Genomic DNA, 10,814 nt, shown 5'->3' with positions numbered 1-10,814 from the left:
GAACATTCCCATAATGCACAGAAGAACAACAGATTCTTGAAAGTCTGTATGTCTCTCATAGGTTTATTTCTTGACAAGAAAAAAGTACACACCTTGACTCTGGAAAATGCAACAAAATATGAGTTTACTGCTATAAATGTGCAGGGCACTTTTTCTTTTTGATCTACTGAAAAATGCAGAACACTAAAGATTATTTATCAGCCACCTTTTATATGTCCAAACAATGTCAGAAGTACAGAGGTAAAGTGTGACTGAGCGCTGATTGTCAGATCAGTGTATGATCCAACACTGTTTCTGGTTTGTGACATCTTTAGTATAGACTGACAAACATCTCTGGCAGCTTGTTGCCGTTTGGTATTATGTTACTCAGTCCTTCCAAAATCAAAACCAGGATGAAACAGAACTTTCCATCTGACTCCCTCTGCAATCAGCATGTTGTGTCTAACAAATAGGCCTGATATACCTTTGTCTAATATTACAGCTCACAGTCTTGAAAAGTGAATCAGAAATAGATTGTTATTTTCACCTTAGCTCACCACACAAAATTAATCAAAAGTATACATAACAGGTCTTATTCAATGTGTGAGCCTGTTATAGTGATATACTGTAGCACCCAAAAATACCCAAGAGAGGTCAACAGGGGGCTCAAATTTTGGTGTACTGCAATACACAAATACTTGGAAATTCATAGCATAACTAGGGTTTGAGTGTGTGCCAGACAGACAGAGATCTCAGTGAAACACTACACATGGAACAGTTTTAAATGAATCCTTGGAATACAACACAACACATACTTACATACTCTCAAAAAAAAAGCACAATGAAAATGTCTGTATTTTATCTATTGCAAGTATTTGACAACTCCTTGACAACAATCACTTTCCCCACTGTCCAGCTCAGTGGGGCCTTATTTTCATATCACAGTACTTGTAGGAATAGTTATAGCCTTTTCCTGAATACCAGTTGATCCCATCAGCAAAGCTTTTATGGTCTCCTCCCAGATAGAGTCCATTAAGGTTGGACGTATGGCACTTTCCATACCACCAGCTCCCTTTGTACAAATTGGTGCAGACACGATCATCTATATCATTGTCACGATCTTTGGTAGAAAACAGCAGGTTATTATGACCTGATAGGGAATCACCTAAAGACAGATAAGGAAAGAATTGTTAGAAGGTAGTCTTTTATGTACTAGAACACAATAGTACTGGGAAACAATAGCTTTGACAATAAAGTTAGAAAATTCACTTCCAAAAAGCCTGACACTGCAAAAAAAGACGATCAAATCACACCCTGGATAAAAAAATTTTTGCTCCTGAAGCCCATTCTGAAATTAAAGGCCAAAAGGGGGCCTAGCATCCTGGATTGTACACCAGTCCACATAGGACACACCCACCCATACTTTAGACACCACGTTAGACACCAGTTGAAATACCCAGCATGGCTGTGCAAGGTGGGTAGAAACCAGACCGCCCAGAGAAATCCTATATACACAAGAAGAGAACATGCAAACTGCTTGAGTTAAATACTTTAAAGTGCATAATGTAAATTCCCGATAGCTTTCAACACAGAAAAGGTAAAAATATCCGAAAGCTTTTCTTCATCTTCTGAAACTCTGCTGGATCACGGATCTTAGTGGATCTATGTCAATAGAATGGAAATCACAGTGGCAGCACTGGAACACATGGAGGACCATAAAAAATACTGTACTTTGTAATCTGTTCCGTCTGTAACGGGCTTCAGCTGTACTTCAGTTATCTACAGTAGTGACTTGAGGGAAAAGAAAGGAAACTCCACCTGCACTACCGGCCTCAAATCTGCCCACAAGGAGTTTGTACTTCTCTGCTTCTCCTAGAATCTTGAAGGATTCATATTTTGCAAAAGTGGAAACATTGTCAAAATCCCTGAAGTCAATTCTTAATTCATAAATTCCTATAAAACAAAAGAGAACTGGTCACATTCTTTTCCGTTCGAAATACATTGACCTCAATTTAAATTTGTTAGAGAGACTCGGTACAGAAAGTAAACATGGTGCAGTTTGAAATGAGTTAGCCTCTTTAAACAAATGTCTTATAAAACCTGAGCATTGTGGAGCAATGATTCTGGTGTGTGTGTAAAAGGAGAGAGAGAGAACACGTGGGAAAAAAGACAATGACTGCACAGGGCACTGACACTGCCATTGATCACAAAGGGCACACAAGACAGTGTGAACACAAATGGTGGGTCACACTGGGGTAAGAGCTTCTGGTGTCCACTGTTGTAAATCCTGGGCATGGATCTCCCATGGCCATAATTGTACATGTATTATGTGTTTCATTGCTCCAAAGTGCTCAGTTTTCACAACACAAAGGTCAACTTACTTTTACTTTAAAAGCATCAGGTATTTTCACAATCCTTACAAGCAGGAATGAAAATAAATCATGTATTGATCTCTCACAATAAGGGCACTATTCGACTGAGATTCTCAAGGCAGGTGTTTGCATTTATGTACTTTATTAAACAAATGTACCATGGAAGGCACTTTTTTCCCAAGCAACCTGGGATATTAAAACTGCCCATATTTAAAATTTTACTACTTCAGTTTCTTTATCTATAATTATCATTTGTAAAGAACCTAAAGACTTTTTAAGTGCAGTTACAAAGGAGAAACACATTGAAACACATGGAAAAAATGTCTTTGTTTAGTTTTTCTTAGTACATCTTTGACTTATTAAATAATCTTATTTGCTTCCTGCAGTTCCTGTGCTGACACAGCCCTGACTCACCTGAGCTGGTCAGTGAATGAATGTGGTCGTTCCCCAGCCAGAACTCTGACTGCTGGTTACCAAACCCTCGCTTGTAAGAGGCCCAGTCTCTGAAAAAATCTACTGACCCATCCATCCTCCTCTGGAATACCTGCAGACACAGCAGTGTATGAGTGTAAAACAACATTTTGAAGGTAAAAACATTTTTGTTCTGCTTTCATGTTAAGATAACGTGTTACTCACAAGCCATCCGCCCCCGTCGGTGTCCATGTCACAGAACACCCCGATGTCTTTGTCTCCCTCTGTCCTCACTGTGTACCAGCCGCTCATGTAGTTCCCCTGGTCCAGCAGCTCCTTACAGTTCCAAGCCCCTGGAAGAACGATGACATCACACAGGCAGCTGAACAGACACATGCCTCCCTTTACAATGCACAGTGTGAACTGTAGAAACACTGTGATCAGAGCACTATCATGAGCAAACCAAATGTCTGACATCTCTCACCCTCAGATTATTTGATTATTTTTGACACGGAACAATCCTACCAAATTTAAATGGATTTCTGATTTTTAATCATCCTTTTTTGTAATGATGTACAGACGTCTGGTTTGACTGTGGCCTTATACTACAGATGGGTATTTTTTAATTTTAGTTTTGTTAATTTCCAGCTCACATGTACCTGTGTCTCTTTGATTCCCTGGATCTCCTTTCTGTCCTGAAAAAAAGGAATAAATGGCAAGATATTAACTCATGTGTCAGGATAATTAGCGCCACCCAGTTGTGATCCTTGAGACTTAGGGCTATAAACAACCTTGTCACCTCCACAGAACTTCCTCAAGAGCAATGTATGTGGATTATAATGGATTCTTGAATTGTCTGCTAGAACGTTTGTTTGCAGATTGACGTTTTAGAGAAATCAGAAAAAAAACTGTAAAACACTTTATATACAGCCTTGACCTTTAGCAGGAAATGTGGACTTAGAGATAGAAGAAGCTTTTCCAATTTCTTACAGAGGAAAGGCTCAAGTGCGATGGCACTTGTGCAATGGTTAGCAATGTTGTCTCACAGAGCTGAGGTTCTAGGTTAAATTCCCGAGCTGTTATCTGCATGGAGTTTATCTGTTCTAGCCACATTCACATTGGCGTCCTCAGGGTGCTCTGATCTCCTCCCACAGTCCAAAGACATACTGGGAGGTTAATTGCCTTCTGGGAAAACTGCCCTGGTGTGAGTGTGCATGCCTGTGTCTGTCTGCCCTGTGATGGACTACAGTCCTGGCCACGCTGAATCCTGCCTCGAGCCCGTGCCTTGCCAGGACAAGCTGTGGCTCCTCTGCGGCTCTGAATTGGATGAAACATTTAGAAAATGGATGCATGAAAGACTCAACACATGAAGAAAACACAGCCTGATTCAATATTTATTATTACATGCTGGTAAATTACGTATAGAAACTTGAGGCATAACACTTGTGGTGTTTCTGGAAATTAAGTGTTCAATATTAGACAAGCTTCCCTTAGGTTTTATGGCTGTACTAGGATGTATTACTTTATAAGTTTATTCTATCTGTTATTTTACTTAAAGTTGTGTTTCAAAACATACAGTGGTTATTTCTTTAATGGAATAAGCTGCAATATGATCTTTTTGCCAACACATTTTCAATTGCACTGATTGAATAATCATCTGTCCCGCTTCTTCACTAAATATAACCAAAAAATGAAAACAAAAATCAGTCCCTATTTACCTTTGGCTCCAGCAGGACCTATCTTCCCAAAAGCTCCTTCTATTCCTTTTAAACCTAAAATACAGAAATCCAGCTGAAAAGAAAAGGCCAGTCATTACCAACCGAAGAAACTGTTACAAGTGTCAAACTGGCTAGAGTTAACCACTCGAATAGTAGTTTTCCAGTTGAAGTTCATGCTGGCCTGGGCTGCCAATACATCTTGTTTTAGTTCAAAGCCCAGTTTTACAGAATTAACAAATGTATGAGCACACTGGGCCTTAAACTGATGATAATGTTAATAGCCAACTCGATAACACAGTGCTGCAAGCAGGAACTGATTCTAAGTTCTAATTTTCTGCATGATATTTGTAGAGCAAAGGAAAAGACTGTTCCTGAAAGTCTTGTCAATCTACTTTGAATAATGTGAAGATATGCTATTTGAGTTATAAAACAATCAAAAACAAATAATGAGCTAATAAAAAACACTACTTGTAAGTAATGACTAACAGTCTCTAAATAATACTGTTTTCCTTTCATGTTGTTGGCCATGGCCTGACAAATTTATGTTTTGTCACCCCAAACATTAACTACATTAAGAGCCATAACTTTAAGCTCAGCTCCATTAGTTTGTCAATAGAACTAAATCTTACCTTGAGGGCCTGGGAGGCCTTGTTCTCCCTTCATACCTGGAGCTCCAGGAGTACCTGGTATCCCTGGGTGTCCTGGGCAGCCCTGAAGGATGGTCAGTCTGTCCTTGTCATTCAGGCCCACAACCTTCACCTCTGTGACACAGAAGAGCACATCAACAGGAAAACTGAGCTGTAAGTGATGCGGGAGGGCAGTTCAGAAGGGGATTACTCTAGCCTCTTCACCTTTGTACTCCTTGGCATGCAAGATAAACCTGTTTAGTTGATTTAGAATGTATACTAGACACAGAACTGCATTAAGTCTAACTGGACTTCATTCGTTAAGTGTCAGCACTTACCTGGACAGGTGCTTTCTGCGAAGGTAACCACAGTGAGCCACAAGAAGAGAACAAGGGTGGTTTCAGTTACCTTCTGGAAATTCATTCTGTTGCTGATCAAATATGCTGCCCTTTCAATTCAAGGGATGTTTTCTTCAAGGGGAAAAGCTGTATTTATACAGGGCAGACTGCATAGTGGAAGACAGGTGCAGTGTAACCCATGCTCTTCCTGTATCCTGCTCTGGGATAAACACATCAGTGAAGGAAGTACAATAACAATAACTCTGTTTAAGGGTTGGGTAATAGTAAGATTACAAAAAATTGCAAACATTTCTAAATACTTTTGAGCAGTTTTTTTTAAGTTAAAGAGAAAGTTTGGGTTGGATTTGCTTTATCTCCATTATCAATTTTCAGCTTTTTTAAATTCTATTTAAAAAAGACAGTTGAACATTTGGAGGACAATGGGATTAGAATAGATTAAAAAATCAATTATGCATCAACTATCTGATTGTGTTACAGTGTGGATTTTGTGTTGTCCACAAAACATTCATTTACTACAGAAATATATCAAATCAGGCAGATTTTACATATTGAGTGGACACTATCTTTCCTCTCCACAAAGTGTTACACAAAGGAAATGTTAAAACACAAATGCTCTGATATGCAGCAAGTCTAAAATTCCGAACAAGAGAAAATGTGCCACAATTCTACACCAACCTATTCAGCATCAACAGATAATGATGTTCCAAAACTGATAATGCTGCACTTGAAAGATTTCAAATAGAGCACCACATTTAATTGGCAGTCTTAAAAATAAAAAGGTACACTAATCACACACAAGTTGAAAAAAGGTTCCTTTTCAGTTTGAAATAATGGACACTTTCAAATGGATTTGAAGTAATTATGAAAATAAGTGAAAGATGAACTTTATCGAAAAGGCTACTTCATGTCTTCAATGCAACAGAGACCCTAGAATTGAAAAGGAAATTATATGGGTGTTTAGGAATGGGAATAAGAAAACCATCTTTGCACATGAATGCTTAAGTTGATTTCTTGGGATTTTTCAAGAAACGGCTGGATAAGATCCTGCATTCACTGAATATCCAACCGAGTGCCCACAATCTGGTTGAAAGGGACTCCTCTCTCCTGTAACCTTTCTTATGGTTTCATTTTTACCCCTTGGTAGAACGGAACAGAATAAGATCTAAATCTGTTACAGCAGGATTTTACCATTGAGTTCTTGACCACTTCGTAACAACTGTTTAAATATTTTCTTTAAAAAAAAAAAAATCAGAAATGCACAATTTCTAAAAGAACATTTATTGTGAGATTCAAAACATTTCAGGAAGGAAAAAAAAAAAAATATGACCTAACCTAAAATCCATTTTGGATAGGTTGGCATCTTACAAGTACTCCTTTTAGAGTACAGTATGTGCTCTCAGTTGCTTTACTTTATTATACTGTACATCCTGTTTTTTCACAAATTAGCCATTTGTTTTGAGTTCAGGATATACACATTAATGGCTCTGATGAAAACCAGCCTGCTCTACTAACCATTTTGTTAACTTCAGTATCCTTTGTGTTCCTGTGGCCTTGGCATTTGTGCATTTCCAAAACATTTTTAAATTTATAACTGTCCCAAAGACAAGCATTTGTATGACCGAGTTCCCGCTTTCCTAAAGAGAATTGCTTCTCTATTATATGTTCATCACACTGTTCACTTCTCTACTTAGTCACAGTTCCCATTCTTTGGGAGACTTGTTACTCACTTATATTTTTAAATATGGAGGTCACAGAACATAGAATACAAGAACAGAACAAAGAGAAATGGGACACATCCTACAAATGAAAAAACAGCTAAAAATGCTCAATTATTTTATTATAAAATGAAGTTTTCACAAAAGACAAAAGGAGTAAAACCACAGACCACATATCAAGGAAATGTAAAGGAAGTTCAACTATCATTCCTCAACTCTGACTGTGGCATATACCAATTCACAAGCTGCTTTGGTGCTCTGCATTGTGTGAGCGGCAGCTTACTAAAATAGCTACATAGTTGTATATTTTTTACCAAACAAAATTGGGGAAAAAAAAACAGTGCATAGAAAAATATGGAACCTGCTCAAAAATAGAGTTTATTTTACTTTACAAAAGTGTAATTTTACCTCTTTTCTTCAAGATATAAGAAATCCATACATTTGGAATACAAAAGCTTGACTTTCGATTTAAAACTTTAAGAACTTACCATACTTTTTCTCTGCCACGTTTTAAATGACAAAAAAAAATCAATCTTCACCGGTTTTAAGCTCTTAGTGTTCAAGCCTTTTGGAAGCTTATTATTTTAAGGCTTCCGTTATTTCTGAACACAATTTCCCAAAAGTGTAATATTAGTGTTCAATATTTCTCTAGATTCTGAGCGCAGGTCTTCAGTAAGTACATTACCGAAACATTCTTACTGCATCGATGAAGGTGCTTGAATAGGCTCAAACCATACAGTATTTAATTTCATCAGACCCGTTAAGTTCATGCTTCACTTGAAAGCTAATTTCTTCACTGAAATAATTACAATTTTCTCTTCCTCTGCTGGGCTAGAGGACAACTGCTGCAATGAATCTCCTCATAAACCACAGTTCACATTTAAATTGAGCACAGGGCTTTCACAAAGTTGCAGTTTAAGGGAGGAGAACATCTCACAAAGATCTATTCGATGACAGTGCATGTGTATGGTAAGAAAAAAAAGTCCCCCCAAATACTCCATAACAATGAATTCAGTCGAGTTCAGTGTAGGTGTCACTACCCTGAAAATGACCCATGCTGAGTGATGTCATCGCTGATGATCCCGTCACCTAAGCTGTGACCCACATTGTCACTGCTAGATGAATGAGACAACTGCGTTTCCTAAGGATATATTTGAGATCTCTGCAAGGTGGGTGCTTCAGAACCTCTGTCTTTTAAGGTCACCTCTCCTTGTCAGGCTTCAGATTGCTTGTTTTGCAGTCAATGCTAAAGGGAGAAGTTGACCTTGTTGCTAAAAGAATTTTAAAGACCTTATTCACCTACCCTTGGAATTTTATTCTGCCGCTACTTTGAAAAATCACCAGTTTTGTTTCGATTTTGAACAGTCACTGCACACATGATTTCCTGCCTAGTCCTAAAATGATTCTTTAAGGAATATCACAGTCCATTACACAATAGGAAAAGATTCACAGCACACCCCACACCAAATAGTGCAGAAAGGTTTCAAATGCTTCTCAAACATTAACACTTGTTACTTGTATTCTTTCAAGTCCCCAGTCCTGGTTGAGGCCCCAACCCCCACCCCATGTTCACTTCTGCCTTCACTGGCTCCTCGGGGACACCACTGACTTGAAGAGGAAGAGCTCCGTTCGGGCAGGAGCAAGGAGCCGAGAGGGGGGCGGGGTCAACCGGCCGTTGCCATGGGAAGCGGCGCCGCCCTCTTGTACAGCTGCAGCACCTGCAGGGAGTCCAGCAGCTTCCACACCTGGGCCTCCAGCTGCATGTCATGGTTGGCGTAGAACACCAGTGGCTTCTTCACTACGTCAAAGTAATGGTCCGAGAAATCCGCATAATTTTCAGTGATGAAGCCGTATGCGGACACCTAAGGACAAACAAAAATCAGCAGTGGGCTGAAACTGGCCACTTAATTACCAGCAGACCTTGCTGACAATCAAGGGAGACCAAACTACCTCATAGGCTGCCTAAGGTGATAAGCATAGGTGTCCATCTTATTTGCAGTTTTCATTTACTTTCAGCTTTATAACAGAAGGACAAGCATAAAAGAAAATACTTAAATTTTCAAAAGTTAGTTTACCCCTTGCAAAGATCTTGAATTGCCAGGACATTGGTATCGGCACTGGCAACAATGTATTGGCATATGTCGACAGCCACAAAAAAAGACCTGGGTTTCAAATGTGATGTTTATATCCTCTGTTATGTCTGGAGCTCAACCCTAAATAACTCTCGAGCTATTGAGTGGATTATCAGTTACTGAAAAACATCAATGACAGCGAGACACTCTGGTATTTGTCCTTATTATACTAGTAAGTTCACAGGTGTTACTTGCATAACAGCACTCATTTGAAAAGTGCAGCAAATTGATGCTTAGTAAAATGATGTGAGCCAGTACTTAATCTATACTAAAACCTCAAACTGCATCATTAACTCCCTTATCTGTCTAAAAACTCCTAGAAAATGTTAAAAGCAGGTAAACAGCCCTGTTGGCTTACTCTGGGAGAGCAATATGCACATTTAGTTGTAATTTGTTTTCTTGCCAGCAGATGCAGCTATTTCTCTATTTCCTTAACCATGCTTAATCGTGGCCTTAAGCATAACTACAGAAATGATTTCTCCATGATGATTCTGAGAACATGCAAAGGAAAAACTCCCTGAAGAATTTTGGTGTCCAGCCTGTGTAACACTAGTCTGTACTCCCTTACGTGTGGACTGCACAGACTTCAGAGTTCAACCAATTGAGCTGTGACACCTTGCACAACTCTGCTTATGCTACACAACTCCCTTCACTTTTGATCACTGGCCAAATATCTTCCTTCCAATTATTTTAATTAGCAATGCAAATTAAATGTATTTAGCAATGCAAAAAACAAAGCACAGGTAAGGTACTGGTTACTAGACGGATAAGGCTGCATTACCTGAGAAAGGCACTAAATAAAAATCATATGTAGAGAACATTCCCTCACCTGGTCACAGCTATGTAGTGCAGTCAGAAGCATCAGGGCCCCAGTGCTGGGCATATAGAGGTGACTGTACATCATCTTCAACAGACGTGATTTCAGGAACCTGCATAAACACATGAGTGTAATGGAATTACCAGAAATGTTACGGACTCTGTTTCTTAACTTTTTACCTTAACATTTTAAACCCGTTTTAAATCAAATTGTAAAGACAGGATACATGTGAATGTTTGGAAATACAGGAAACTAATTGGGTACAGCCAACTGAGGAACTTGAGAGTAACTTCATTTAAGATGATCTTTTGATTTTGAAACCATGTATTTTTCTAACAGTTTCTTACAGTAGCCGACATTTCATGTTCTTAATCTACAGACTTCACGACTCCACTCTATGACCTAAATTTAATCGGACTAGAATATACAAAATTCACACAATGCCATATGCCACAGTGTTTTTGTTGAAATGTAGAACAAGATAGCCAGCCATGTTGTTCAAGTTGATACCCTGGCTTCTTTCCCGAGAAACCGCAGGATGAGATTCTGGGATCAAACTTAACTCCCAAACAGGCTGGATGAGAGAATGGCCTTGTCTCCTTTGTGACCATTCTTCTGTTCATAATGTTAGCACATGCTATTGAATAACCAATGCAGACAAAGTAAATTAAAAATAAAAATGGGA

At 38.8% G+C, this 10,814-nt stretch overlaps 2 protein-coding genes across 4 annotated transcripts in view; both read right to left on the bottom strand.

The window, feature by feature from the left end:
* Window positions 1-42: 42 nt before the first annotated feature.
* On the bottom strand, window positions 43-5,599 carry LOC148652571 (ficolin-1-like). The gene is made up of 8 exons (XM_088599477.1): window positions 5,445-5,599; window positions 5,110-5,241; window positions 4,481-4,534; window positions 3,422-3,457; window positions 2,988-3,115; window positions 2,766-2,895; window positions 1,798-1,932; window positions 43-1,144 (listed from the first exon to the last, which is right to left on the bottom strand). The coding sequence occupies exons 1-8, from the start codon at window positions 5,527-5,529 to the stop codon at window positions 897-899; spliced, it is 948 nt and encodes a 315-aa protein (XP_088455603.1). The 5' UTR covers window positions 5,530-5,599; the 3' UTR covers window positions 43-896.
* Window positions 5,600-7,285: 1,686 nt separating this feature from the next.
* The window catches only part of st6galnac2 (ST6 (alpha-N-acetyl-neuraminyl-2,3-beta-galactosyl-1,3)-N-acetylgalactosaminide alpha-2,6-sialyltransferase 2), a 33,953-nt gene continuing 30,424 nt past the window's right edge, over window positions 7,286-10,814 (bottom strand). For all 3 annotated transcript variants that reach the window (XM_088599474.1, XM_088599472.1, XM_088599475.1), the window contains exons 9-10: window positions 10,142-10,241; window positions 7,286-9,042 (exon numbers count right to left, since the gene is read on the bottom strand). In XM_088599474.1, the coding sequence (XP_088455600.1) occupies window positions 8,845-9,042; window positions 10,142-10,241 (298 nt within the window). In that variant the 3' untranslated portion in view covers window positions 7,286-8,844. The remainder of the gene's footprint in view (window positions 9,043-10,141; window positions 10,242-10,814) is intronic.

The sequence above is a fragment of the Lepisosteus platostomus genome, chromosome 11 (assembly GCF_059453375.1).
Source record: "Lepisosteus platostomus isolate fLepPlt1 chromosome 11, fLepPlt1.hap1, whole genome shotgun sequence".
NCBI classification, from domain to species: domain Eukaryota; kingdom Metazoa; phylum Chordata; class Actinopteri; order Semionotiformes; family Lepisosteidae; genus Lepisosteus; species Lepisosteus platostomus.
This window is presented reverse-complemented; position numbering and strand designations above follow the sequence as displayed.

Coding starts and splice junctions, on each gene's coding strand:
- LOC148652571 (XM_088599477.1), bottom strand. CDS start 5,529: ATGAATTTCCAGAAGGTAACTGAAACCACCCTTGTTCTCTTCTTGTGG. Junction 4,535..5,109: donor AGGCCTCCCAGGCCCTCAAG/GTAAGATTTAGT, acceptor TCTGTATTTTAG/GTTTAAAAGGAATAGAAGGA. Junction 2,896..2,987: donor CCGACGGGGGCGGATGGCTT/GTGAGTAACACG, acceptor CTGTGTCTGCAG/GTATTCCAGAGGAGGATGGA.